At 45.6% G+C, this 26,536-nt stretch overlaps 1 protein-coding gene across 1 annotated transcript in view; it reads right to left on the bottom strand.

The window, feature by feature from the left end:
• LOC117524904 (insulin-like growth factor-binding protein 2-A) overlaps positions 1–26,536 on the bottom strand; it is an 82,459-nt gene that overhangs the window by 10,824 nt on the left and 45,099 nt on the right. The window contains exon 2 of the mRNA XM_034186726.1: positions 9,800–9,951. Coding sequence (XP_034042617.1) covers positions 9,800–9,951 — 152 coding nt within the window. The remainder of the gene's footprint in view (positions 1–9,799; positions 9,952–26,536) is intronic.

The raw sequence follows: 26,536 nt of genomic DNA on the forward strand, positions 1-26,536 counted from the left end.
ACTATAACTTTTTCAAAGTTTGAGTTACATTAACTTAATTATTGTATTAACATGGAGTGTTCGGTTTAACAGTGTATTTAGAATGAAAAGTGGATTTTTAAAACTCTTGTGAAAGAAGCCTCAAAGCAAAGGTGAGTGGTAATCTCAGAGGCAGGATTCTTATGTTTCAATATGATTAGGGTTTTTACGATATTTGCATCAGAGTCAAGTACATACATACATACATACATAGATACAAGCATGCATGAAACCAGTGACATTGAGAAAAGGAGAGATTTGGTAAAAGTGAGTCCACATGAGCAGCTAATGTTAATGAAAAAAACTGTTGTCATTAAATTTACTTTTACTGATATCTGTGACAAGAGATTAATGTAAATTAACATCATACAAAATCACATTTTAGGTACAGTTAGTCACTGCCATGTCCAGTCATTCTACATAGCTTTCTGTATGTGTGTGTGTTTCATTGTATTTTGACAAACAAAAAACTAACAATGTGCAAAACAATTATACTCCTTTAATCAGTTATTACTGCCCATGCATGTTAACAAGCTGTAAAATATTAGTTATCCTTCATCCATGATCTATTTATTGATTTGTTTTATGCGGTTGTGTAAACAATATAAAATTATTACAGAAAACAAGAGAAAATAATAATTATACTAGCAATACCAACAACAAATTAAGAATACATTTATTATTTTTTTAGGAGAGCTTGTTTGTCCTGTGAAATCTGGCGACACTGTGCTGCATTCACAGTTACTACACACTGTTTCAGGCGGTCAGTGGGATCAAAGACATCCAGTCTTATGACTATTTAATTGGGAATGATAGAACAGTAGGAGGCGTAGTCTGTGGTGAACTTCATCACACGTCTGAACATATGGATGAAAAATTCTCTACCTCCCACTGTGGCTCTACTACACACTTTCTATTATGCTCGTCTACTCAAGCCTTAATAAGCGGACACAGTCACATTTCCGTGGAGAACACCCTGACTGGTCACCGCTGAATCACTGCTCTGAAATGTCTCATAAAGAGTGAAACTACTCACTTACAGTCACACGTTCACAATGAGAGTACCACATGTCAGAATGTCCATATTCTTACATTAAAGTATCAAAAAATATATAAAGGTGCACTTCACTCACCTCAAGAACAACAATAATGGTTTAATATGTCACCATCACCTATTAATTTTAAAATTTATGGAATATAGGATAGTTCAGGCTGTCTATGGATGACAAACAGTCAACGGCACAAACTTTGATTTTTAAAACCTGATAAACATAGTTTCCACATGATATTGTTTAGATAACTTAAATATAAGTGAGATTAATGACTGCCAACTACATCAAAGGCACATGAATAGCTACAGAGTCATTAAAATGTGTCTTGCCTGTACAAATTCATGTTTCCTGAGTTCATTATTTCAAAGGGGAAGAGATCAGAAATTACTTTCAGCTACTCAGTTATGACCATAATTAAATATAGTAAACATTACGTGTGCAGTTATACAGCTTCATAGTGGAGTAGCACAAAGAAGGATTTTCTAAAGTGATTCCTGTGTTTTTGTTAGCGCCACCACCTCTAAGCTGCACAACATACAAGGGTAGGCTGAAAAGTTCTAAGGCTCACTATAATGTAGTTAATGCATTACTCCTTCATGGGGAGCCTTAGAACTTTTCAGCCTACCCTCGTATGTCTGACAACCGTATTGTAAATTTTCCACTTCATTCTTGCAGACACCCTTTTTCACAAATCACTCCTGGCACCTTTCTCCACCCTGCCTGTACTCTCTACTTCACCATGCTCCACATTGTCCATTATTTTGGAAAGTTGACCTTAAGTATTTGTTTCTTCTTATTCTTTCGGCTGCTCCCATAGGGGTCGCCACAGCAGATCAATTGTTTCCATCTCACCCTGTCCTCTATATCTTTCTCTGTCACACAACCACCTGTGTGTCCTCCCTCAGCACATCCATAAACCTCCTCTTTGGCCTCCTTCTTCTCCTCCTGAATGGTGTCTCCATTCTCAGCATCCATCTCCCAATACACCCAGGGTCCCTCCTCTGCACATGTCCAATCCTTCTCAATCTAATCCTGTCCATTCTTGTCACTCCCGAAGAGAATCGCAACATCTTCAGCTCTGCCTCCTGTCTTTTTGTTAGCACCACCATCGCTAAGCCAAACAACATAGCTGGTCTCACTACTGTCACTTTCCCTTTTGCTCTTGTTAATATTCATCAGTCACAAATCACTCCTGCCACCTTTCTCTACCCACTCCACCCTCCCTGCACTCTCTTCTTCACCTCTCTACCACACTCTCCATTACTTTGGACAGTTCACCCTAAGTATTTAAACTCATCTGCTTTCACCACTTCTACGCCTTGTAACCGCACTATTCCACTGGGCTTCCTCTCAATCACACACATGTACTCAGTCTTGCTCCTACTGACTTTCATTCCCCTTCTCTCCAGAGCATATCTCCACATCTCCAGGCTACACTCAACCTGTTCTCTACTCTCACTACAGATCACAATATCATCTGCAAACATCATAGTCCATGGAGACTCCTGTCTGATATCATCCGTCAACCTGTCCATCACCATTGGGAACAAGAAAGGACTCAGAGCTAATTCTTGGTGCAATCCCACCTCCAACTTGAATGAGTTGTTCATTCCTATTGCATCTCATCTATGTCACACTATCCTTGCACATGTCCTGCACTACCCTAACATACTTCTCTGCCACTCCAGACTTCCTCAAACAATACCACAACTCTTCTCTTGGCACTCTGTCATAAGCTTTCTCTAAATCCACAAACACACATTGTAACGCCTTCCGGCTTTCGCTACACTTCAACTGTATTGTGAATCTGTTATTCTCTCCTGCTGTTGTGTTGCCTCTTGTCCAGGTCGTCATTGTAAATGAGAAAGTGTTCTCAATTGACTTACCTGGTAAAACATTGAATAAATAAAATAAAAATAAAATAAAGTATTCTCAGAGCAAACAATGGATCTGTTGTGCTTTTACTCGGCATGAAACCATATTGCTGCTAACAGATCCTCACCTGTTTCCCAAGCCTAGCTTCTACTACTCTTTCTCATAACTTCATGCTGTGGCTGATCAACTTTATGCCTCTGTACTCACTGCAGCTCTCAGTTTCAAGATATATATGTGCGCTTGGGTGATTTGAGTGGGGTTCACTGAGGTGTGAATGTAAATGATGATAAAATCTGGCTTGTTCTGAGATCATTATATCATACTTCCCCACTACATTCATATGCTGATAGTGTCTTCTTACTGTTCTAGTGTTCAGTGCAGTTGCAGCAGTGAAGACATCAAACAGCTGCACAGCACCCTCTTGCCAAGAGAATCTGCAGAGTGCACCCTGACATCCAGATAAAAATGGACACAACCGGTCTGTGTTTTTTTCACTCACCTTGGCAAAATGAGCAGCTGCGCTACATGTTGTTGTGTAGGAAACTGTCATCTCTCCTCTCATGCAGAAGCCACTCTATCAAATGCTCTCTCAGCATCTAAATTCAGAAGTATTGAGGATTCCTATGTTCCCTTAATGTCCCAGTAGGAACCCAGTTTCATCTGGTAATATAATTTGATTCATGTACTTCTGCATTTGCCTAGTCAATATTGAAAAAAAAAAAATTACATAACAGCAAAGCAGGCTTATCAGTCTGTATGAGGAACAGTTCATGGGATCTTCCCCGTGAACTTTGGGAATTACAGATATTATTGCTTCAGACCAAGATTCTGGAGGGTCATTCTTTGTAAGGGCATAATTAAATACCCTTTACAAGAGTGTGACTTTATCTGTAAAGTGTTTAGAAAATTCCTCTGGATAACCATCTCCTTTCAGCTCCTTTTTGGTTTTAAGTTCATTATATCTTCAAGTTCCTTTTTTGTGATTGGATCCGTCATTGTTTTTGAATCATTTTCAGATAGATTATCTATATTATAATAGCCAAGTGGCCTCTGTGTGCGTGTGTGCGTGCATGCATCTGTATGACTTTGATCACGTAGAAACTGGGGAGAGCTGACATTTGCTGTTTGGCATGCTTACAGTGGGGCAAAAAAGTATTTAGTCAGCTCCTGATTGTGCAGGTTCTCCTACTTAGAAAGATGTAATTTACAAATAAATTCTTTAAAAATCCTACAATGTGATTTACTTGATTTTTTTTTATTATTATTTTGTCTCTCATAGTTGAAGTGTGCCTATGTTGAAAATTACAGACCTCTCTCATCTTTCTATGTAGGAGAACTTGCACAATCAGGGACTGACTAAATACTTTTTTACCCCGCGGTATGCCATTTGTATGTAAAATTATGCTGTGAGATAATTCCAAGATGTTCCAAGATGAGTACATTGATCATGCGGCTTTTATGATGAAATAATGCTGAATTTATGTGTAAATGACTGTTGTACAAAAGCTTCAGATATCTGTCGCTGAGATCGATGATGACTGGAGTTCAGTTTGAAGCAGAAACAAGGTGTTATTCTGTGAACCGCATTATCAGGGTGGAGCGATTTTTAGAGGGACTGTTCGCTCGGCGACTCCAGTTTATGTTGTGTGATGCTAACATTTTTTTTTTTTTAACCTTCTTTCCTCCCCTCCCTCCCACACAGATGCTGATATTCAGATTATTCCTTTATAATATAGCTTTAGCCTGAATCAATTGTTGCCCTTCAGTAGTGCATAATAAATGATGGTCTCATCTTATCTCATTGTGTCTCTGTACTTGTTAACATTTTGTCAAGCTTCATACTGTCTCTTTCTATTTGTGTCAAGTCTCATCTTATCTCTCTATTTACTCACATCTTATGAATCATGCCTCTCTATTGTCTCTTTAGGTAATGGATGGATCATGTCTCTCTATTATCTCCTTGGGTAATGGATGGATCATGTCTCTCTATTGTCTCCATGGGTGATGGATGGATCATGTCTCTATTGTCTCCTTGGGTAATGGATGGATCATGTCTCTATTGTCTCCATGGGTAATGGATGGATCATGTCTCTATTGTCTCCTTGGGTAATGGATGGATCATGTCTCTATTGTCTCCTTGGGTGATGGATGGATCATGTATCTACTGTATCCTTGGGTAATGGGTGGATCATGCCTCTCTGTTGTCTCCTTTGATGATGGATTTATCATGTCTCTCTATTGTCTCCTTGGGTTACGGATGGATCATGTCTCTCTGTTGTTTCCTTGGGTGATTTATGGATCATGTCTCTCTATTGTATCCTTGGGTGATGGATGGATCTTGTCTCTATTGTCTCCTTAGGTAATGGATGGATCATGCCTCTCTATTGTCTCCTTGGCTGATGGTTGGTTCATGCCTCTATATTGTCTGCATGGATGATGGATTTATCATGTCTCTCTATTGTCTCCTTGGGTGATGTATGGATCATGTCTCTATTGTCTCCTTGGGTGATTGATGGATCTTGTCTCTATTGTGTCCGTAGGTAATGGATGGATCATGCCTCTTTATTGTCTCCTTGGCTGATGGTTGGTTCATGCCTCTATATTGTCTGCATGGATGATGGATTTATCATGTCTCTCTATTGTCTCCTTGGGGATGGGTGGATCATGTCTCTCTATGGTCTCCTTGGGTGATGGTTGGATCATGTCTCTCTATTGTCTTCTTGGGTGATGGTTGGATCATGTCTCTCTAATGTGTCTCTGATTTTACTCTTTCATTATACTTTGTTTAACCACTGCATTGTGTATGTCTCACTACTCTTGTCACTCCACACTCAGGACATAAACTCACGATCTCCGGCAGGGGAGGCAGGCATTCTGACCAGAAGGCTAAAACCCAGGCTTTGACCTCTATTGTTAGAAAGTCCTTTAGCTGTCGGAGAGAGAGGTTTACTGACTGCCAAGTGCACAGAGACTCCTGCTGTCCTCTGTCACATTTGCACCAAACTTCACACACATATGTAATTTGGTTCTGGAATTGCCCAGTCAAGGTCAGATTTGCCCATGACTAATCATTGGGGTTGAGTTCATGAGCATCAGAAGTCAAAATTGAAGTCTTGCACTCCTATTTGCACCAAATGTGTCATGGTCTGCCTCTTTCTGCCTTCACGCTTTTTCTTTTTTTAACCTTGTGTGTAGTTTGATAGTTTTTCCCCCAGATGGTGCGCTGCAGAGACGAGAAACACCTGCTGCTCATCACCACCACACACCAGATGTGCATGAGCGGCTCATCAGCAGCAGGTTACTTAAAACAAGGCTTTCAGTTTATTCACTGCCAGATTCTTGGTTTTCCATGCCATGAAAACAGATTCTTGCATCGCTTTCTGCATGAGATTCCATTATTTTGACCTTGTCTTTCCTGCCGCTTCTATGCGCTCAGACGTCCGAGCTTTCTGCAGCTCATTTCAAGGTAACCTGGCCAACTCTAATTCCTGTATTAGAGCGTGTTGAGCTTCTCTGGTGGTTCCAGACACTCTCCTGCACGGCTTCCATGTTGCATATGCTCCTGGCTCCAAGACTATCTACACCACAGCTCTCAGCTGCAGAGCATGTACAACAGTTCTGCCACGCTTCAGTTACATTCCTGCATGTCTGTGAGATCCTGTTCTCCATGTTGCTCCTGATTATGAATGTGCATGAATAAGAACTATGGGGATGTTGTCGGGCAGTGGAAGGAATACTTCGAGGATCTCCTCAATCCCATCGTCACGTCTTCCGAAGAGGAAGCAGAGACTGGGGACTCAGAGGTGGACTCATCCATTACCCAGGCCGAATTCACCGAGGTGGTTAGAAAGCTCCTCGGTGGCAAGGCTCCTGGGGTGGATGAAATCTGTCCTGAGTACCTTAACTCTCTGGATGTTGTGGGACTGTCTTGGCTGACACGCCTCTGCAACATCGCGTGGCGATCGGGGACAGTGCCTCTGGATTGGCAGACCGGGGTGGTGGTCCCTCTGTTTAAGAAGGGGGACCGGAGGGTGTGTTCCAACTATAGGGGGATCACACTCATCAGCCTCCCCGGTAAGGTCTATTCCAGAGTACTGGAGAGGAGAATTCGACCGATGGTCGAACCTCGGATTCAGGAGGAGCAGTGTGGTTTTCGTCCTGGTCGCGGCACACTGGACCAGCTCTACATGCTCCATCGGGTGCTCGAGGGTTCATGGGAGTTCGCCCAACCAGTCCACATGTGTTTTGTGGATCTGGAGAAGGCGTTTGACCGTGTTCCTCGGGGCAACCTGTGAGGGGTGCCCTGGGAGTACGGGGTCCAGGGTCCTTTGCTAAGGGCTATCCGGTCCCTGTACGACCGCAGCAGGAGCTTGGTTCGCATTGCCGGTAGTAAGTCAAACCTGTTTCCAGTGCACGTTGGCCTCCGCCAGGGCTACCCTTCGTCACTGGTTCTGTTCATTATTTTTATGGACAGAATTTGTAGGCGCAGCCAGGGTGTAGAGGGGGTCTGGTTTGGGAACCACAGAATCTCGTCTCTGCTGTTTGAGGACGATGTGGTTCTGTTGGCTTCGTCAAATCAGGACCTTCAGCGTGCACTGGGGTGGTTTGCACCCGAGTGTTAAGCATCTGGGATGAGAATCAGCACCTCCAAATCCGAGGCCATGGTTCTCAACCGGAAAAAGGTGCTGTGCCCTATTCAGGTCGGTGGAGTGTTTCCTCCGCAAGGTGGCTGGGCACTTCCTTAGAGATAGGGTGAGGAGCTCGGTCACTCGGGAGGAGCTCGGAGTCGAGCCGCTGCTCCTCCACATCGAAAGGAGTCAGTTGAGGTGGCTCGGGCATTTTTTCCGGATGCCCCCTGGACGCCTCGCTGGAGAGGTGTTCCGGGCACATCCCATTGGGAGGAGGCCCCGGGGAAGACCCAGGATATGCTGGAGGGACTACATCTCTCGGCTGGCTTGGGAATGCCTTGGGGTTCCCCCGGAGGAGATGGGGGAGGTGAGTGTGGATCGGGAGGTCTTTGCTTGAGCTGCTGCCCCCGTGACCCAACTACGGATAACGCAGAAGAAAATGGATGGATGGATGGATGAATAAGAACTGTTCCAAGAACTAGTACCAAGAACTGTCTCCAAGAACTAGTACCAAGAACTATTTCCAAGAACTGTTTTCCTAGAACTGTATGAACTCTGATGTTGAACCACTAAGAACTTTTCATGTTGTTTCTAAAGTCAAGTCCTGCTTAATCAGAACTGTGTCACAAGACACACCTGACCTCTGAAGAAAACTTATGAACTGTGAATGATTCCTGAACAGCAAACCTTATTTGTTAGACTGTGAACATTATATATACAGCTGTGAAAATTCCTGTTTTGAGCCTTCTGTGAAATGTCTGTTGTTAAAGGCTTCAGTGTTACGAGTGCAGTCACTCACCTCTCCTCTCCTCTGTTCTCCTAGTTCCTGTTCTCAGCTCTGTGTGTCCCACCTGGCCCCGGCTCCAGAACCTTACATTCCAGGATTCCTGCTTGTTCTCAGACTCCCAAGTCTGTCTGTGTGTGCACTGAAGTTCCCAGATATTCCACAGCTACAAGCAGGCCCTGTCTTGGCTCAGCAGGCCATCTAACCAGTGCAGAATTGTTCACTTGTTTATTGTAAATAAATCTCTTTTCATTAACAACCAGCTCTTCCTCGCTCCCAGCGTTTAAGTCCATCACCTGTAACGGTCCGGTCCTGTCCGGACCCCTAACCATAACAAAATGTGGCACACATGGTTCCAGAAGTGCCAATCAATGTCACATTTGCCAAAGGTCAGCCACTGGGCTCAAGGCCATTGCCTTGAATGCTGCATCAATGCCTTTTTACCTGCATGTTTGTTGACCTCCTCACTGGCCCTTTTACTTATTTCTACCACCCTAGGTATGTCAATGAAAGTTGGCACCAAAATTGCCATTTAAATAATTATTTTGGCAAACATCAAGGGATTTTAACCCAATTTGGATCAAATGTGGGAAACACTTAGGTAGATTCCAGAATTGGTGTGGTAAGTTCATTCAGAAGTCAATCATTTGGGTGAATTTCAAGGACACTGTGGTCAAATGTCAGATTGCTGTAGCCATTACTGTCTTCATGCCCATGAGTACTATTACCCAAATATTTCTCTCAGATTGTTATGACACTTGGCCTGGCAGTGAGCTGAATGTCTGCAACAGAAAAGTTCCCTATAGGCTGTCTACATGAAAACACAAAGGTGGCATTTTCATACCTATCCACTCTGTGACCCCTTTTAAAAAGAAGTAGTTTGGGGCTCTGTAAACACCGGTTCCATCTGGTAAAGATGCCCCCCAGGGCACCTCCCTAGGGAAGTGTTCCAGGCGTGTCCATCTTGGGGGATACCCCAGGGAAGACCCAGGACGAGGTGGAGAAATTATATCTCCACATTGGCCTGGGAACGCCTCAGGATCCCACAGTAAGAGGTGGCCATTGTGGCCCAGGAAAGGGAAGTCTGTGGTCTCCTGCTGGAGCAGTTGCGCCCGTGACCCAATCTCAGATAAGGGGTTGAAGATGAGTGAGTGAGTTTGCACTGGGATTCCAATTAAACAACTGTAAATAATAAAGAAGACAATGCTCATACAGCCAAGGGTATTTTAGCATTCCATTATATTTTTTTTACATTGAGGAGAATGACAACATAATAAGAGCTCAACCACAACTGCTAACAAATTCCCCATTCCTGAGAAGACTGATTGCTAACCCAATAAAAGATATTTGATGATTGCTAATGTTGCTTTCACAACTGAGTTCCAAATAAACTACTGTGAGGAAGTGACATTAACTGAGATGTAGAGTTCATAGTTCCATACCTGAGGTAATCTCTGGATTTGAGGTTCCTGGAGTTGATTTTTCTTCATCTTTGAGTTGAGATCATTCTGATGCTGTTTCTTTGCAATTTCTTGCCGCAACCAAGGATCCAATGGAGGTCTCTGTAGGAGCGGCCCCTCTGTTACATGCAAATCTACAGCAACAAAGAAATATTCAAACTTATACTAAGAAATTGTACCATTCTTAACAATACATGAATAAGATCAAATCTAATTTGTGGAACTCCAACTATATATATATATACGAGGTCTGTTAGAAAACTATCTGACCTTTTCATTTTTTAAAAAAACTATATGGATTTGAATCATGTGTGCTTGCATCAGCCAAGCTTGAACCTTCGTGCACATGCGTGAGTTTTTCACGCCTGTCGGTTGTGTCATTCGTCTGTGGGCAGGCTTTGAGTGAGCACTGGTCCACCCCCCTCAGATTTTCATTGTCAGGGAAATGGCTGAGCGATTGGCGCAGCGCTGAATCAAATTTTTCCAGAAACTGTGAGAGACAGCCAGGTGGAAACCATTCGGAAGATTCAGACGGGTTTCGGTGAGGATACTCTGGGCGTCACACAGATTAAGGAGCATTACAACCTGATTAAAGATGGCCCACAGTGGTGGAGGGCGCGCCGCGCTCCAAGTTGTGACATGCCCAGCTGTTACACAATTTCTCGGATACTCACTCGACTGAAAAGCCACCGAAAGCCGTCTGAATCTTCCGAATGGTTTCCAACACGGATGTGCTTTTTTGTTGTGCACTTATCCGATGAGGGGGGTGGACCAGTGCTCACTCAAAGCCTGCCCACAGGCGAATGACGCAACCGACAGGCGTGAAAAAACTCATGCATGCGCACGAAGGTTCAAGCTTGGCAAACGTAAAAACATATGAATCAAATCCATATGTTTTTTGCATATAATAAAAAAGTCGGATACTTTTCTCACAGACCTTGTATATATATATATATATATATATATATATATATATATATATATATATATATATATATATATATATATATATATATATATATATATATATTAAGAAACACACACAACAAAAACTATGACAGAACTAAAAGTTGGACACATGCATCTTGAGTGCATCCCGAGTGCTACTGGGATCTATTTCGGTAGTAAAATAGTCAAGCTGGAATGTACCTTTAATGCCACCAGAATGTTCCAAGTGGCACTCGAATGCAACACGAATACACTCGGAGCATCCCAAATGGTATTTATGCTAATTTAACATGTTATGTCATGATGACATGCTGTCATTCTGATGATGATATTGCAACAATTGTCTACACATGTTCACATCATGTATGACTGTACCCCCTCCAGATGAAACCCACGGTCCAAGCCAGGGCAGCTCCAGCCGCAACATAGCAGGAGCACCCCAGTCAGAGTCTGAGTCTGATACCAATGATCACCAGCCCCCACAGCCTCACAGTCTGACACAGCCCTTACTTAGGGCGCAGGTCCAGGTCGACCGATGACACAGAGGCCACCATGAGCAACATCGCTGAACTGCAAGACAGCTGCTACCAAAGGTCTCAAATATGTAGACGTCACCCCTGTAATGGCAGGACACCTTTGCTGATTTCATGAAGGAGGGGACAAATACATTCCCTCCCCCATATGGCTGAGGTTCCAGAGTAAGGTCAGTGGCCTATTGCAGAGGTATTAGTTTGAACTGCAACAGGCGCCACCCACGTAGACCCAGCAGCAGCAGCATTAGCAGCTAGATGCGTTCCTTGTGCCAACTGGGTGCAGCACCAGTTCCAGCAGCAGCTTCCGTCAGACCAGAGTGCCCCATCAACCTATCCTGCCAGCACCCCACTGCCACAGCCATCAACAACACCAGCACAGAATCAGGGCATGGGGACCCTCACTGGCCTCACTGAGGAGCGGTGGCTCGACTCCGAGCTCCTCTCGAGTGACCATGCTCCTCACCCTATCTCTAAGGGAGAGCCCAGCCACCCTGCAGATGAAAATCATCTCGGCCACTTGAACTCGCGATCTTGCTCTTTTGGTCATGAGCCAAATCTCATGACCAGAGGTGAGGGTCGGAACGAAGATCGATCCGTAAATCGAGAGCTTTGCCCCCTTGCTCAGCTCTCTTTTTACCATGAGGGTCCAATACAGTGACCGCATCACTGCAGATGCTGCACCGATCCATCTGTTGATCTCACGCGCCATCCATCCCTCTCTCGTGAACAAGACCCCGAGATACTTAAACTCCTCCAAGGACACTCCACCGACCTGAAGAGGGCGAACCACCTTTTTTCGGTCGAGAACCATGGCCTCGGATTTGGAGGTGTTGATTTTCATCCCGGACACTTCACACTCGGCTGCAAACCACTCCAGTGCACGCTGAAGGTCCTGATTTGACGAAGCCAACAGAACCACATCGTCCGCAAACAGCAGAGACAAGATTCTGTGGTTCCCAAACCAGACCCCCTCTACACCCTGACTGCGCCTAGAAATTCTGTCCATAAAGGTAATGAACAGAAATGGTGATAAAGGGCAGCCCTGGCGGAGACCAACGTGCACTGGAAACAGGCTTGACTTATTACCGACAATGCGAACCAAGCTCCTGCTGCGGTCGTACAGGGACCCGCACTGTAGACAGTGTTGGTGGAGAGCTGCTTCCACCTCCGGAGGCATCGGACAGTTTGCCAGGATTTCTTCGAGGCCCACCGATAGTCCTCCTCCATGACCTCCCCGAACTCCTCCCAAACCCGAGCTTTTGCCTCTGCGAATGCACAGGCTGCAGCACGCTTGGCCTGCCGGTACCTGTCAGCTGCCTCCGGAGTCCCACCTACCAGCAGAGACAAGTAGGACTCCTTCTTCAGCTTGACGGCATCCTTTACATCCACCACCAAGTTCAGGGATTGCCGCCGCAACAGGCATCAGAGACCCTGCAACCACAGCTACGAGCAGCTGCATCAACAATGGAGGTGGAGAACATGGTACACTTGCACTCTATGTCTCCAACCTCCCCCCGGGATCTGGGAGAAGCTCCCCTGGAGGTTGCAGTTGAAGACCTCAGTGACAGAGGGTTCCGCCAGTCAATCCCAGCAGACCCTCATGACACGTTTGGGCCTGCCAGGTCTGACCGACTTCCTCCCATCCCAGCGGATCCAACTCACCACCAGGTGGTGATTGGTTGACAGCTCAGGCCCTCTCTTCACCCGAGTGTTCGAGACATGTAACCAAAGGCCAGATGATACGACTACAAAGTCGATCATTGACCTCCAGCTCAGGGTGTACTGGTGCCACGTGCACTTATGGACATCCTTGTGCTCGAACATGGTGTTTGTGATGGACAAACTGTGGCTAGCACATAAGTCCAACAACTGAACACCACTTGAGTTCAGATCGGGGAGGCCGTACTTCCCGATCACCTCCCTCCAGGTCTCACTGTCATCGCCCACATGGGCATTGAAGTCCCCCAGGAGAACAATGGAGTCCCCAGTTGGACCACTATCTAGTATCCTTCCTAGGGACTCCAAGAAGGTTGGGTACTCTGCACTGCCGCTCGGCCCGTAGGCCGAGACAACAGTGGGAGACCTGTTCCCGACCCGGAGGCGTAGGGACGCGACCCTCTCATTCACTGGGGTGAACTCCAACACATGGCGACTGAGCTGGGGAGTAATGAGCAATGCTACGCCCGTTCACTGCCTCTCCCCATGGGTAATGCCAGAAAAGCGGAGTGCCCAGCCCCTCTCCAGGAGTTGGGTACCAGAGCCCAAGCTGTGCGTGGAGGTGAGCCCGAATATCTCAACCTCCCTCACAAGCTCAAGCTCCTTCCCCCCCAGCGAGGTGACATTCCATGTCCTGACAGCCAGAGGCTGTGAGCGCAGACCGGGCCGCTGGGCCACCCGCCCTTGACCGCCTCCCAGTCCTCTCTGCACCCGACCCCCATGGACCCCTCTGCAGGTGGTGAACCCACGCCGGTGCACACGCATGAGCCCCAACCCCAGGCCTGGCTCCAGGGTGGGACCCCAGCCCTGCCATACCGGGCGAAATCTCGGTCCTTGATTGCATACTGGTAGTGGTACTGGTACTGGTACTGGGAGACCTTTCATTTACCTCACCAATATTCATCATTCCATATCCATACTTAGGTCTGCGTACTTAGGTCTGCTCTGCAGAATATAGTTTGTGCTCATGTGCAGGGGTCCAGCTACCTAGAAACCTCCTGTATCATTGCTGGTCCCCATATTCATTTCCATCATTATAATGAAATGGTTTGTCATTGACTTGTTGTCATATGTGGACCTTAAGGATGGAGACTACAAGTTGTATTATATGCAGTCCCTTTGGTCCTACTACATCCATATAATCCTCTGTCCGTCTTTATGTCTTATCATTTTGGATAATATCTGCTCTTTGCTAATTTGCACTCTGGACATACCTTTGTCAGACATCTAAGTTATATGTCTATTATTGTTCAAGCCCAATTCCAATGATGTTGGGATGTTGTGTAAAATGTAAAAAAAAAGAACAGAATACAATGATTTGCAAACCCTCTTCAACCTATATTCAATTGAATACACCACAAAGACAAGATATTTAATGTTCAAACTAATAAACTTTATTGTTCTTTGCAAATATTTGCTCTTGCTCAGTGAAATGCATGCCTGCAATGCGTTTCAAAAAAGCTGGGACAGTGGTATGTTTACCACTGTGTTACGTCACCTTTCCTTCTAACAACACTCAGTAAGCGTTTGGGAACTGAGGACACTAATTGTTGAAGCTTTGTAGGTGGAATTCTTTCCAATTCTTGCTTGATGTACGACTTCAGTTGTTCAACAGTTAGGGGTCTCCGTTGTCTAGTACCCGCACTCTTTTACTACGAAGCCATGCTGTTGTAACATGTGCAGAATGTGGCTTGGTATTGTCTTGCTGAAATAAGCAGGGACGTCCCTGAAAAAGATATTGCTTGGATAGGAGCATGTGCTGCTCCAAAACCTGGATGTACCTTTCAAAATTGATAGTGCCATCACAGATGTGTAAGTTGCCCATGCCATGGCCACTAACACAGCCCCATACCATCACAGATGCTGGCTTTTGAACTTTGCGCTGTTAACAATCTGGATGGTCCATGACTTCCACAAACAATTTGAAATGTGGACTCATCAGACCACAGCACACTTTTTCACTTTGCGTCTGTCCATTTCAAATGAGCTCGGGCCCAGAGAGGGCCCGTTTCTGGATGTTGTTGATGTATGGCTTTCACTTTGCATGGTAGAGGTTTAACATGCACTTGTAGATGTAGCGATGAACTGTGTTAACTGACAATGGATTTCTGAAGTGTTCCTGAGCCCACATGGTAAGATCCTTTATACAATGATGTTCGATTTTAATGCAGTGCCACCTGAGGGACTGAAGGTCACGGGCATTCAATATTGGTTTTCGGCCTTGCCGCTTACGTGTAGAAAGTTGTCAAGATTCTCTGAATCTTCTGATTATATTATGGACTGGAGATGATGGAATCCCTAAATTCCTTGCAATTGAAGGTTAAGAAACATTGTTCTTAACCTCTTGGTCTATTTTTTCACATAGCTGTTCCCAAAGTGGTGGTCCTCACCCTATCTTTGCTTGTGAAAGGCTGAGCCTTTTGGGGATGCTCCTTTTATGCCAAATCATGACACTCACCTGTTTCCAATTTGGTGTTCTTTCAGCATTCATCAACTTTCCTCATCTTTTGTTGCCTCATCCCAACTTTTTTGCTCAAAATCAGCAAATATTTGTTGAAAAACAGCAAAGTTTATCATTTTGAACATTAAATATCTTGTCTTTGTGGCGCTTTCAATTGATATGTTGAAGAGGATTTGCAAATTCTGTATTTTGTATTCTGTCCTGGGTCCCCTGACTATTGCTTCACTGTAGTACAAGGTCTGTTAGAAAAGTAACTGACCTTTTTTTTTTTTGCAAAAACTATATGGATTTGAATCATGTGTGACTGCATCAGCCAAGCTTGAACCTTCGTGCGCATGTGTGAGTCTGTCGGTTGCGTCATTCGCCTGTGAGCACGCCTTGTGGGAGGAGTGGTCCAGCCCCCTCATCAGATTTTCATTGTCAGGAAATTGGCTGATCGACTGCCACTTTGCTTCATCAAAATTTTTTCAGAAAGTATGAGAGACAGCCAAGTGGAAATTATTTGGAAAATTCAGATGGCTTTCGGTGAAGATCTTATGGGGATTACACAGATTAAGGACAATTACAACTGGATTAAAGATGGCCCACAGCGGCGGATGGCACGCCACGCACCAAGCGGCGATCGACAGGCTCAAACGACCAGATCATTTCCAAAGTGAACGCTTTGTTGATCCGGGACGTCGTCTGACTACCAGAGAAATGGCAAGACAGCTGGACATAGCACTTTTTCAGCACATTCCACTGTTACAGGAGTTTCTGTAATGGAAAGAGTGGCGGAGAAATTCACCATGGAGCCGCTTATGGCGCGGGACGAAAGCACCTCCGTGTTGGTCTCACAGGACAAGCCCTAATATGCCCAGCGGCGCGCCATCCGCTGCTGTGGGCCGTCTTTAATCCAGTTGTAATTGTCCTTAATCTGTGTGATCCGCATAAGATCTTCACCTAAAGCCATCTGGATTTTCCAAATGGTTTCAACTTGGCTGTCTCTCACACTTTCTGAAAAAATGTTGATGAAGCAAAGCGGCAGTCAATCAGCCAATTTCCTGACAATGAAAATCCGATGAGGGGGCTGGACCGCACGAAGGTTCAAGCTTGGCTGATGCAATCACACATGATTCAAATCCATATAATTTTTGAAAAAAATAAAAAGGTCCGTTACTTTTCTAACAGACCTCGTACATGTGTGATCATTTGCAAAAATTAAAAAAAACAAAAACTTTTTTTATGTTGCCATTATGGGGTGTTGTAAGTAGAATTTTGAGGGCAAAAAATTAATTGACTTCATTTTTGAAAAAGGCTGTAAAATAACAAAATGTGGAAAAAGTGAAGCGCTGTGAATACTTTCAAGGATTCAAATCAACATTTATTTTGTGTTTTTGCTAAAATATTCCTTTTAAATATCTTCTTGTAATGCCTTTTGTTTAGCGAATTGAAAGTTTTCATCTACAAACCACCTTATCACCTTCTCCAAAATATTCTGTCAGAGGTTTATCTGTTATTTAGTCACAAGTGTCTATTAAACTCCAGCACCTTTCTAATAACAGGCCTTTTTATGAGTCATTCCATACAATAGTGGAATTAGAAAACAAAGACATCCTGTGTCCTCCAGGCTTCCTCTGTCCCTCATACGTCATGTCAGTAATTCTATACTTAAAACAGTGAAGAGCTGTCATGGTAGTAATCACAACCGCAACACTGTGAACATTTTAACACATGGATATTTACTTCTGTTGTTGCTGCTTTACTTCTACTGCTTGTCTGTGGGAATGTATGGCAGCATGATCATGGTAATTCTGTGAAACTTAAAAAGTAAAGGTTCGATTCTCTAATTTGGTACATTTCTGTGCAGAAATGGTCTGTCTTTCACTGACAGCTGGATTGATCTTCTGTATCAAAGCTCATCCAATTTGATACAATTTCTTGTTTTGGAGGTATCAAGGTAAATGTCTATCTATCTACACTCAACAAAAATATAAACGCAACACTTTTGGTTTTGCTCCCATTTTGTATGAGATGAACTCAAAGATCTAAAACTTTTTCCACATACACAATATCACCATTTCCCTCAAATATTGTTCACAAACCAGTCTAAATCTGTGATAGTGAGCACTTCTCCTTTGCTGAGATAATCCATCCCACCTCACAGGTGTACCATACCAAGATGCTGATTAGACACCATGATTAGTGCACAGGTGTGCCTTAGACTGCCCAAATTAAAAGGCCACTCTGAAAGGTGCAGTTTTGTTTTATTGGGGGGGGGATACCAGTCAGTATCTGGTGTGACCACCATTTGCCTCATGCAGTGCAACACATCTCCTTCGCATAGAGTTGATCAGGTTGTCAATTGTGGCCTGTGGAATGTTGGTCCACTCCTCTTCAATGGCTGTGCGAAGTTGCTGGATATTGTCAGGAACTGGTACACGCTGTCGTATACGCCGGTCCAGAGCATCCCAAACATGCTCAATGGGTGACATGTCCGGTGAGTATGCCGGCCATGCAAGAACTGGGACATTTTCAGCTTCCAAGAATTGTGTACAGATCCTTGCAACATGGGGCCATGCATTATCCTGCTGCAACATGAGGTGATGTTCTTGGATGTATGGCACAACAATGGGCCTCAGGATCTCATCACGGTATCTCTGTGCATTCAAAATGCCATCAATAAAATGCACCTGTGTTCTTCGTCCATAACAGACGCCTGCCCATACCATAACCCCACCGCCACCATGGGCCACTCGATCCACAACATTGACATCAGAAAACTGCTCACCCACACGATGCCACACACGCTGTCTGCCATCTGCCCTGGACAGTGTGAACCGGGATTCATCCGTGAAGAGAACACCTCTCCAACGTGCCAAACGCCAGCGAATGTGAGCATTTGCCCACTCAAGTCGGTTACGACGACGAACTGGAGTCAGGTCGAGACCCCAATGAAGATGACGAGCATGCAGATGAGCTTCCCTGAGACGGTTTCTGACAGTTTGTGCAGAAATTCTTTGGTTATGCAAACTGTTTGTTTCAGCAGTTGTCCGAGTGGCTGGTCTCAGATGATCTTGGAGGTGAACATGCTGGATGTGGAGGTCCTGGGCTGGTGTGGTTACACGTGGTCTGTGGTTTTGAGGCTGGTTGGATGTACTGCCAAATTCTCTGAAACACCTTTGGAGACGGCTTATGGTAGAGAAATGAACATTCAATACACGAGCAACAGCTCTGGTTGACATTCCTGCTGTCAGCATGCCAATTGCACGCTCCCTCAAATCTTGCGACATCTGTGGCATTGTGCTGTGTGATAAAACTGCACCTTTCAGAGTGGCCTTTTATTGTGGGCAGCCTAAGGCACACCTGTGCACTAATCATGGTGTCTAATCAGCATCTTGATATCGCACACCTGTGAGGTGGGATGGATTATCTCAGCAAAGGAGAAGTGCTCACTATCACAGATTTAGACTGGTTTGTGAACAATATTTGAGGGAAATGGTGATATTGTGTATGTGAAAAAAGTTTTAGATCTTTGAGTTCATCTCATACAAAATGGGAGCAAAACCAAAAGTGTTGCCTTTATATTTTTTGTTGAGTGTATCTATCTATCTATCTATCTATCTATCTATCTATCTATCTATTTATTTCACTCCTTGTATTTTTCAAGGTCTCAGGGGTGATTGAGAAGTTTTGAGCTAGCATTCTGAGAAACCAACATTTCTCAAACACTGCAACCAGTGAGTCAAAAATTTAAACATTCACAAGTAAGTTTCTCAGAACTACATACTCCACTTTTTCTGGATCAGGCTCAAAATTTCTCAGTCACACCTCGTACATGTTGAGGCATCTCCTAATTTTGAGATCAATCAAGAAAAACACACAATTACTGTAATATGCACCAAGTCCATAAGTATTTTTATCGTGACACAAATTTTGTTACTCTCTACACCATAATATCAGAGCACAAATGAAACAATCAATGTGCACGTGTAATGTAGACTCCCAGATTTAATTCAAGAAATGGAAGTCTTATTTTAAACAAATGGTCACTTTTATGGCCAGTTTTCTTTATACAAGTCAGGGATTGAATACATAAACATTTCCAAGTTCCTGAATATGTCTTAAACTTCATTTACATCAATCAGTTGGAAAAACAAACATTATAGTAAATCAGTTTGGAGTAGGTAGTTTTCAAACACTGACTGTGCAAAAAAGACATGAGTGAAGGAAGCAACCAAGATACCCCATCAACTCTGAAGGAGTTCTAGGCTTCTTTGGCTGTGATTAGAGAAACTGTGCATAGTGCAACTTTTGTCTGTTGCACATACAGTAGTGTTCAGAATAATAGTAGTGCTATGTGACTAAAAAGGTTAATCCAGGTTTTGAGTATATTTCTTATTGTTGCATGGGAAATCCAACAAGACCAAGCATTCATGATATGCACACTCTTAAGGCTATGAAATTGGGCTATTAGTAAAAAAAAAAAAAAAAAAAAAAAAAAGTAGAAAAGGGGGTGTTCACAATAATAGTAGTGTGGCATTCAGTCAGTGATTTCATCAATTTTGTGGAACAAACAAGTGTGAATCAGGTGTCCCATATTTAAGGATGAAGCCAGCACCTGTTGAACATGCTTTTCTCTTTGAAAACCTGAGGAAAATGGGACATTCAAGACATTATAGGCTGTTCATCTACAATGATCTCCAATGCTTTAAAATGGACAAAAAAACCAGAGATGCATGGAAGAAAACAGAAAACAACCATCAAAATGGATAGAAGAATAACCAGCATGGCAAAGGCTCACCCACTGATCAGCTCCAGGATGATCAAAGACACTCTGGAGTTACCTGTAAGTGCTGTGACAGTTAGAAGACGCCTGTGTGAAGTTAATTTATTTGCAAGAATCCCCCGCAAAGTCCCTCTGTAAAAAAAAAGACGTGCAGAAAAGGTTACAATTTGGCAAAGAACACATCAACTGGCCTAAAGAGAAATGGAGGAATATTTTGTGGGATGATGAAAGTAAAATTGTTCTTTTTGGGCAAGGGGCGCAGACAGTTTGTGAGACGAACCCCAAACTCTGAATTCAAGCCACAGTTCACAGTGAAGACAGTGAAGCATGGTGGTGCAAGCATCATGATATGGGCATGTTTCTCCTACTATGGTGTTGGGCTTATATATCGCATACCAGGTATCATGGATCAGTATCAAGACAATGACCCCAAGCACACTAGTAAACAAGCAAAATCTTGGTTCCAAACCAACAAAATTAATGCCTCGCAGATGTGAAGAAATCATGAAAATCTGTGGTTATACAACTAAATACTAGTTTAGTGATTCACAGGATTGCTAAAAAAGCAGTTTGAACATAACAGTTTTGAGTTTGTAGCATCAACAGTAGATGCTACTATTATTGTGAACACCCCTTTTTCTACTTTTTTTTACTAATAGCCCAGTTTCTTGGCCTTAAGTGTGTGCATATCATGAATGCTTGGTCTTGTTGGATATGTGAGAATCTATTGAATCTACTGGTACCTTGTTTCCCTTGTAACAATAAGAAATATACTCAAAACCTGGATTAATATTTTTAGTCACATAGCACTACTCTTATTCTGAACACTACTGTATACATACGTACATCTTCAACCGCTTACCCAGGATTGGGTAGCGGGGCAACTGTTGGGGAAAGTGTAATGCACAGACCCACAACAGGGGGCGTAAATGAACGGTCAATAGATAAACCAATAAATACAATTTATTGCGGCAAATGTGCACAACAGGTCGACTACTGCTTTTAGACAGTCAATCACAAAATACAACTGGTGACGTGTGGGCAGGCCCGAGGGTAGGAGAAGCCTATCCAGAGAAGAGCCGGGGCCCACAAGGTTCCACCACCAACGGAGACCTGCAGTATGCCGAAGCCGCCAAGTCCTGAGTCCCCAGGTGGCCTCTGCTTCCAGCTGTCAGATCCGGTACTGCTGGCAGGAACAAAAACAGGATAATGGTGGGCAGTGGCGGTCCTAGAGTGATTTACTCCCCGGGTGAAACCCCCTGCGTGCGCCCCCCCCCACGCACATTAACGTGGCCACCACCTCCACCCCACCACCCATGAAAACACTAACTTCATCCAGAACACGCACAATCCCACAAATGAACTCACAACAGCTATTTTCAAAAACAAATTTCCGTTTTTAATGACTACTGCAATAACAAACACAAAGAAATTGGCAGTCTAATGTGTCATCATCCATGGACTTATCTGCAATGATCATCTCAAAAGTTTGCAGGAGGGCATCATAATTGTTTGCCACAGTGCTCATTATCCGTGATGTAAAATTCAATCAAGTAGGAGCATTTCTGGGCAAGCTTGAGCAGCCTGCAGACTCAAGAAAAGACATCCTCTTTGTGGATTTTGAGAAAAATGTGGCAAACCCAGAGAGTGATGCAAAAAATATTCTGCACTCAGATAAGCATTTAGCCCCCTGAGACAGAACCAGATTCAGTCTGTGTGCATAGCAATACACAAACATTGCACTGGGGGCTATTGCTTTAACTTTGGCCTGCAAACCATTGAGAGCTGAAGCCATGAGAGCAACCATGGCTTCTTCGTAAGGAAGACTATCAAATGGCTTCGCCAAAATCCGGTCCACAACATTCAAATTGTCTGCCATTATGTGCAGCTTGCTACCTAACTAGCTCGCTAGCTGGGACTGGCGCGAGGCTAGTGTGAAATTTGTCTGTCTGTGAGTGCTTTGTGATGGTGGAGGAGCTCAGCAGCACCCGCTTGCTCGGTAGGGACATAAACTGCGATAGAAGTCAGAAAGAGTGATAGAAATCAGTCTCCAAATACAAGCAGCTACAAAAAAACCCCACCAGAAATAGAAGCTCGATTTGTCGCTAGTCGTTTTTAACAAAGAAAATGCCGCAAAGAGGATTAAGAAAGTCTCCGGTTCAACTCAGAACAGAATGAAAATGCTCCCACGGATGTTTACACCAAAAGATCGCTGATTCGCTCATTTCACTGTCAATCAAAAAGGGATTCAGCCTCAGACAGATCATCCGATCATCATGCAGAAGCTGAGTGTCCGGGCCAACCGAGGCCAGCCCACTACCCCATAAACCCCCAGACATGCTGAGCGTCCGATGGGCGGGACAAAGCCAAGCATTTATCCAATGACTCCTCTCGTTTTGCTGCAGTCTTTGCTTCACTATTGTACTCTGTGAACTCTGTCCACACTGTTTAAAGCACCGTGAAGCTGCGGGAATGAGTGAGAGGAAAGCCACCATGGGACGGAGGGGGGGTGGGGGCGCCACTCTGCCGTAACATAACCATGAACCCCCCCCCCCCCCCCCCCCCGTCAGGACAACCCCCCACCCCGTTTTTTTTTTCCGCACGCTTGTGCCCCCCCCCACGCTTCAAACGGGGAGAGGCCGGTTGCAGTCGAGACTTGGCTGTTGTGAGCGTACTTGATCCAGGCCAGATGTTGACTCCAAGCCATCAGGTGCGCAGATGTCACACATCGTAAGGCCTGTTCTAACTCCTGGTTGGCCTGCTTTGCCTGACCGTTGGTCTGAGGGTGGTACCTGGACGAAAGGCTTGCGAGGAGAACTGGGGACCATGATCCGAGATGATGTTCATTGGGATACCATGCAGATGTACAACGTGGTGGACCAGGAGGTTTGCAGTCTCCTGGGCCGTCGGGAGCTTCGGGAGGACCACGAAGTGGGCCGCCTTGGAGAACCGGTCCACTATCGTCAGGATGGTTGTCATTCCTGGGACACAGGGAGACCAGTGACGAAGTCCAGGCCAATGTGGGACCAGGGGTGACGAGGCACTGGCAGCGGCTGGAGGAGTCCCTTCTCCGGTTGATGGAAAGCCTTGCCCTTGGCACAGGTGGTACAGGCCCGGACATACTCCCGGATGTTGGCTTCCATAGACAACCACGAGAACCTGTGCTGGACCACTGCCATGGTCCTTCGCACCCCTGGATGGCAGGTGAGATTAGAACCGTGACAGAAGTCCAATACTGCAGTCCTAGCGTCTGGTAGGATGTACATACGGTTTGATGGTCCACCGCCAGGGTCCAGGCCTCCCTGACGATGTTCTCCACATCCCACGTCAATGTGGCGACGATAGTGGACTCCGGGATGATGTTTTCAGGTGGATCTGACAGCTCCGTTTTGACTTCTTCTTCGTGCACCTGGGACAATGCATCTGACCACTGGAACTCGCACTTCTCGCCGTTCACAAACAGCCAGTTCTCCAACAACCGTTGCAGGACCTGACGTACATGCTTCACATGAGTCTCAGGATCCGGGGAGAAGATGAGGATATCGTCTAGGTATACAAAGATGAACCGGTGCAGGAAGTCCCTCAAGACGTCATTTACCAATGCTTGGAACATCGCGGGGGCGTTAGTGAGGCCGAACGGCATGACCAGGTACTCAAAGTGACCTAACGGGGTGTTAAATGCCGTCTTCCATTCGTCTCCCTTCCGGATCCGAACCAGGTGATACGCATTCCTAAGATCCAACTTTGTAAAGACTTTGGCTCCATGCAGGGGCGTGAACACTGAATCCAACAGGGGCAATGGGTATCGGTTGCGAACCGTAATCTCGTTCAGCCCTCTGTAATCAATGCATGGACGGAGTCCGCCATCCTTCTTGCCCATGAAAAAGAAACCCGCACCTAACGGGGAGGAAGAGTTCCGGATCAACCCGGCAGCTAAAGAGTCCCGGATGTAGGTCTCCATTGATTCGCGCTCGGGGCATGAGAGGTTGTACAGCTTGCTGGACGGATACTCAGCGCCCGGGATCAAATCGATTGCACTATCATACGGTCGATGCGGGGAAAGCGTGAGTGCCAGATCTTTGCTGAAAATGTCAGCAAGATCGTGGTACTCAGCTGGCACTGCCATGAGATTGGGTGGGACTCGAACCTCCTCTGTTGCAGTCACACCGGGTGGAACTGAGGATCTTAAACACTCCCGGTGGCAGGTTTCGCTCCATTAAGCCACAACCCCAGACGGCCAATCGATCCGGGGATTGTGCTTACTAATCCATGGATAGCCCAAAATCACTCTGGAGGTAGAAGGTGTTACAAAGAACACGATCTCCTCTCTGTGGTTTCCAGACACAACCAGTGTTAAGGGCTGTGTCTGGTGTGTTATTAGTGGAAGAAGGGCGCTATCTAGTGCCCGTACCTTCACTGGAGAAGGAAGGGCCAAAAGAGGGAGCCCCACTTCCTTAGCCCATCTGCTATCTAGCAGATTCCCTTCTGACTCCGTGTCGATCAGTGCTGGGGCTTGAAGGGTTAAATCCCCACAGAGAATCACAACTGGGATTCGTGCGGATTTTCGTGCATTACCCGCGTGTGTGTTATGGCCTACCCTTAGCCCAGTTTCTAAGGGCGAGCGTTGGTGTTTAGCCACTTGGGGCATTGTTTCTGCAAATGCTCGTTCGAGCCGCAGAAAAAGCACTCTCCGCGGGCCAGCCTCCTCTGTCTGTTTTCTAATTTCATTTTGGCCCTGCTCGTGTCCATAGCTTTGTCAGCAGTGGGAGCTGTAGTCACACGGAGCACTCTGGCTCTGGAGCATGGGGAAGGCGGGGCTGCTTCGGACCGGGAAGTGAGAGGGGCGGCGCGTGCCCGGCCACGTCCTTCGTCTCGCTCCCGTCGACGTTCTTCTAACCGGTTGTCTAAACGTATAACCAAGTCAATAAGCCCGTCTAAATCCTGCGGCTCATCCCTACCCACCAGGTGCTCCTTCAGGACCGGAGACAGTCCGTTTAAGAAGGCGACGCGGAGCGCTACTGCATTCCAGCTGGCCCTCGCGGAAGTCGACTGCATACTCTGCAGTGCTCCGATGCCCCTGTCGAATGGACAACAGCATAGTGGAAGCAGATTCGCCTCAATTTGGGTGATCAAACACCTGTCTGAACTCCCTTACAAACCCAGTATATGTTGTTAGGTGCCGTGAATTCTGCTCCCAAAGCGCCATAGCCCAGGCGCGTGCCTCACCTCGAAGCAAATTGATGACATAAGCCACCTTGCTGGAGTCTGACGCGTACATTACTGGGCGCTGTGCGAAGACGAGCAAGCACTGCATTAGGAAGTCCGCGCACGTCACCACACAGCCTCCGTATGGCTCCAGGGGACTTATGTATGCTTCAGGGGATGGGGGGGTCCGTTGAACGACCACTGGAGGGTCCCTGTTCAGCAACAGGTCGGCAGGAGGAGGAGCTGCAGCCGCGCCCTGTGCACGTGCTTCCACCTGTGTGGTGAGAGCCTCCATCCTACGATCGGTTACCAAATCCAACCGAGCAGTGAAGGCGGCCAAGATTTGCTACAACTCACCCATTATTCCTCCTGCAGAAGCCTGTGCACCTTGCATCTCCATTGACTGTTCAACGGGTGGGTTGTGCCCCTCGGGATCCATGACGTTGGAGGAGATATCCTGTTGGGGAAAGTGTAATGCACGGACCCACAACAGGGGGCGTAAATGAACGGTCAATAGATAAACCAATAAATACAATTTATTGCGGCAAATGTGCACAACAGGTTGAATACTGCTTTTAGACAGTCAATCACAAAATACAACTGGTGACATGTGGGCAGGCCCGAGGGTAGGAGACGCCTATCCAGAGAAGAGCCGGGGCCCACAAGGTTCCACCGCCAACAGAGACCTGCTGTATGCTGAAGCCGCCAAGTCCTGAGTCCCAGGTGGCCTCTGCTTCCAGCTGTCAGATCCGGTACTGCTGGCAGGAACAAAAACAGGTTAATGGTGGGTGTGTGGACACCCAGTTTGCAGTCAGCAAAAAGTCACAATTCCTTCCTGAGGGAATAATCCACCACTCCCAGAAACAGGAACGCTGAGAACGTGCAGTACCAATAGTACACTTAAGGTTCAGGAAAGTGAGGAGCAGGAAACGCCAACTCCCTCCAACCTCCGCAAAACCCAGCTCCAAGCTGCGAGCGCACAAAGGTTACGACTGCAAACTCAGTAGTAAATAATGTGCAAACGGCACAGAAACGGCTGAGAGGTTACCTGTGAGTTAAGCTGATATCTCGGCAGAGGTGTGGTGTCT

The sequence above is a fragment of the Thalassophryne amazonica genome, chromosome 14, assembly GCF_902500255.1.
Source record: "Thalassophryne amazonica chromosome 14, fThaAma1.1, whole genome shotgun sequence".
NCBI classification, from domain to species: domain Eukaryota; kingdom Metazoa; phylum Chordata; class Actinopteri; order Batrachoidiformes; family Batrachoididae; genus Thalassophryne; species Thalassophryne amazonica.